Source organism: Amphimedon queenslandica, unplaced genomic scaffold (assembly GCF_000090795.2).
Source record: "Amphimedon queenslandica unplaced genomic scaffold, v1.1 AMPQUscaffold_13520, whole genome shotgun sequence".
Lineage (NCBI taxonomy): Eukaryota > Metazoa > Porifera > Demospongiae > Haplosclerida > Niphatidae > Amphimedon > Amphimedon queenslandica.
In genome coordinates this window covers 866,511-868,810 of record NW_003546244.1, presented here as the reverse complement: position 1 = coordinate 868,810, position 2,300 = coordinate 866,511, and the positions used below count along the sequence as shown (strand labels likewise).

Below are 2,300 nucleotides of genomic sequence, written 5' to 3'. Positions count from 1 at the left end.
AGACAGTACAGGTGGAGGGAAGTAGTAATAATACAATTACACTGAATGGACTGAGGATAGAAACAACTTATAGCATCACAGTCAGAGCATATCAACAATTACTGGGACCTGCTAGTAGTACAATCAGTGTACAGACTTTATCAACAGGTATTAATCTCTACTGCACCTTTTAATATACTTGTAACATTGTTGATGTATGTCTAGTTATTTATTCAATCGATTGGACACTAGTCTCATCCATTACACAACTCAGTAACACTCAATATCGTATTGATTGTCTCACAACTACTGATATAAATCCTTCAACTGATGTTTACTGGTTAGTGAATGAAGTGATGAAGAGTAGCTCAATGTATACATCAATTGATGTCCTGACATACAACAACACACTACTGGTATATCCTGATCCACTGGGAGTGTCAGTTAATGTTACCTGTATAGCAATGATTGGAGGTGTCAACTACAGTCAATCTGTGATATTACATGGTATGATTATACTTTAATCAATAGTAGATACGTTTGTCTCTTTTCTAGCTCCTAATGATCCTCCAAATAATGTGACAGGGTTTGTAATAAATACTAATAGTATCAAAGTGAACTGGACCAATTCAACAGAGACTAATGGATATGTGATTGAGTATACTACTGGAGGTGGAACCAGGAATGTAGTATCTACCAGTGAAGATGAAATTGTATTAACAAATCTCTCACCAATGAGTACCTATACCATCAGTGTGTACTCATATATAGATCTTCCTTCAGTTAATAGTACTGAAATAATTATAAAACTAGATTGTGAGTTATTTCAATTAAGAAGTATAATTGATATCTATTTTAGATCCTATTGAAGATGAAGGATTGTCATCAGGAGCAATAGCAGCAATAGTGTTACTGATACTATTAATGATTGCAGTTACTACAGTGATTATTATTATATATCTACTGAGGTAAAATATTTTTTCATAACTATCATATGTTACGGGCTAATGGCCTCCTTTTGCAGATGCAAGGGATACTTGAGACAATGCAACTTTTGTTTCAAAGCTAAGAAACATTTAAATCCTGTAAAATGGAGTCAGTCATGTTCATTAAGTGTTTTATTCTCAATAATCTTCATGTTATCATCTTTATTAGGTAATACTACTGTGTCAATGAAACACTCTACTGCAGAACTAAAGAGTTACAACAATGATTCAACAACTGCTCAAATTTGTGAAGCAACCTATGATGCAATAACTGATTTACATGCTCCTCCTGTTAAACCAACACCATATGGAGGATTTGATCCTAAAATACCACAAACACTTCCAATATCATTGAATGATCTAGGGAATCATGTAGCATGCTGTCATAGTGACAGTAATGCTTACTTTTCTGAACAATTTAAGGTAATTAGTACAAGAAGTAGGACAAATAAGAGCAAAGTAGACACTGAAAGACTAACATTATGATAGAGTGTTTAGATGTTGTTGTTATTGTATACTTTGTGTTTGTGTAGGACTTGTACTCAGGGAATGATAAACAGTGCAGTGTTGGCTTAAATGGAATGAATAAACCTTTGAATCGTTTCAGAAACATTGTCCCTTGTGAGTCGGTTTGTTTGAGACACAGTATATAGATGGTGAATGTTTTTCCTGCTTAGATGATGATAACATAATCACACTCAAGCTTCCGGGTGTAGCACAACATGAATACATCAATGCAAGCTACATTCATGTAAACATATTTTGTTTGAAATGAAATAACAAATTAGTCTCTCTTGTTTAAAATAGGGTTATAGTAAAGCTAGAAAGTTCATTGCTGCACAAGGTTAATGGAATGTACATTGAAAATGTTCACACTTTAATATTAGGTCCAATGAAGAAGACACTTGTTGACTTTTGGTGTCTCATTTGGCAAGAGAAGCCAGCATCTGTTGTGATGTTGACTAATCTTGTTGAGGACTCAAAGACTAAGTGTGAGCAGTACTGGCCTCAATGTTTAAATGAGATTGAACAGTTTGGTCCATTTTCTGTCACTCTACTAGAGGATTATGTAATGCCTGATTATGTTATTAGGAATATCTCAGTCACAGTAGGCTTACAAGCAAAAGTTACATTCATATTGCATTAAATTCATTACATTAGTTACAGGATGGCTCTGGTGAGGTTCATGCTCTCACTCAGTATCACTTAACAACTTGGCCTGATCATGGAGTACCTGAGTATGCCACACCTCTCATGACACTTCATAAACGTGTCATGAGTTCCTCTGCTAAGGGCCCTATACTGGTCCACTGTAGTGCTGGTGTGGGTCGTACT

General features: G+C 35.1%; 1 protein-coding gene across 1 annotated transcript in view; it reads left to right on the top strand.

Moving 5' to 3' along the window:
* Window positions 1-713: 713 nt before the first annotated feature.
* The window catches only part of LOC100641070 (receptor-type tyrosine-protein phosphatase F-like), a 2,756-nt gene continuing 1,169 nt past the window's right edge, over window positions 714-2,300 (top strand). Inside the window, exons 1-9 of the mRNA XM_019994709.1 lie at window positions 714-717; window positions 839-947; window positions 1,004-1,074; window positions 1,135-1,388; window positions 1,499-1,586; window positions 1,643-1,716; window positions 1,773-1,809; window positions 1,853-2,073; window positions 2,127-2,295. Of these exons, the coding sequence (XP_019850268.1) occupies window positions 714-717; window positions 839-947; window positions 1,004-1,074; window positions 1,135-1,388; window positions 1,499-1,586; window positions 1,643-1,716; window positions 1,773-1,809; window positions 1,853-2,073; window positions 2,127-2,295 (1,027 nt within the window). The remainder of the gene's footprint in view (window positions 718-838; window positions 948-1,003; window positions 1,075-1,134; window positions 1,389-1,498; window positions 1,587-1,642; window positions 1,717-1,772; window positions 1,810-1,852; window positions 2,074-2,126; window positions 2,296-2,300) is intronic.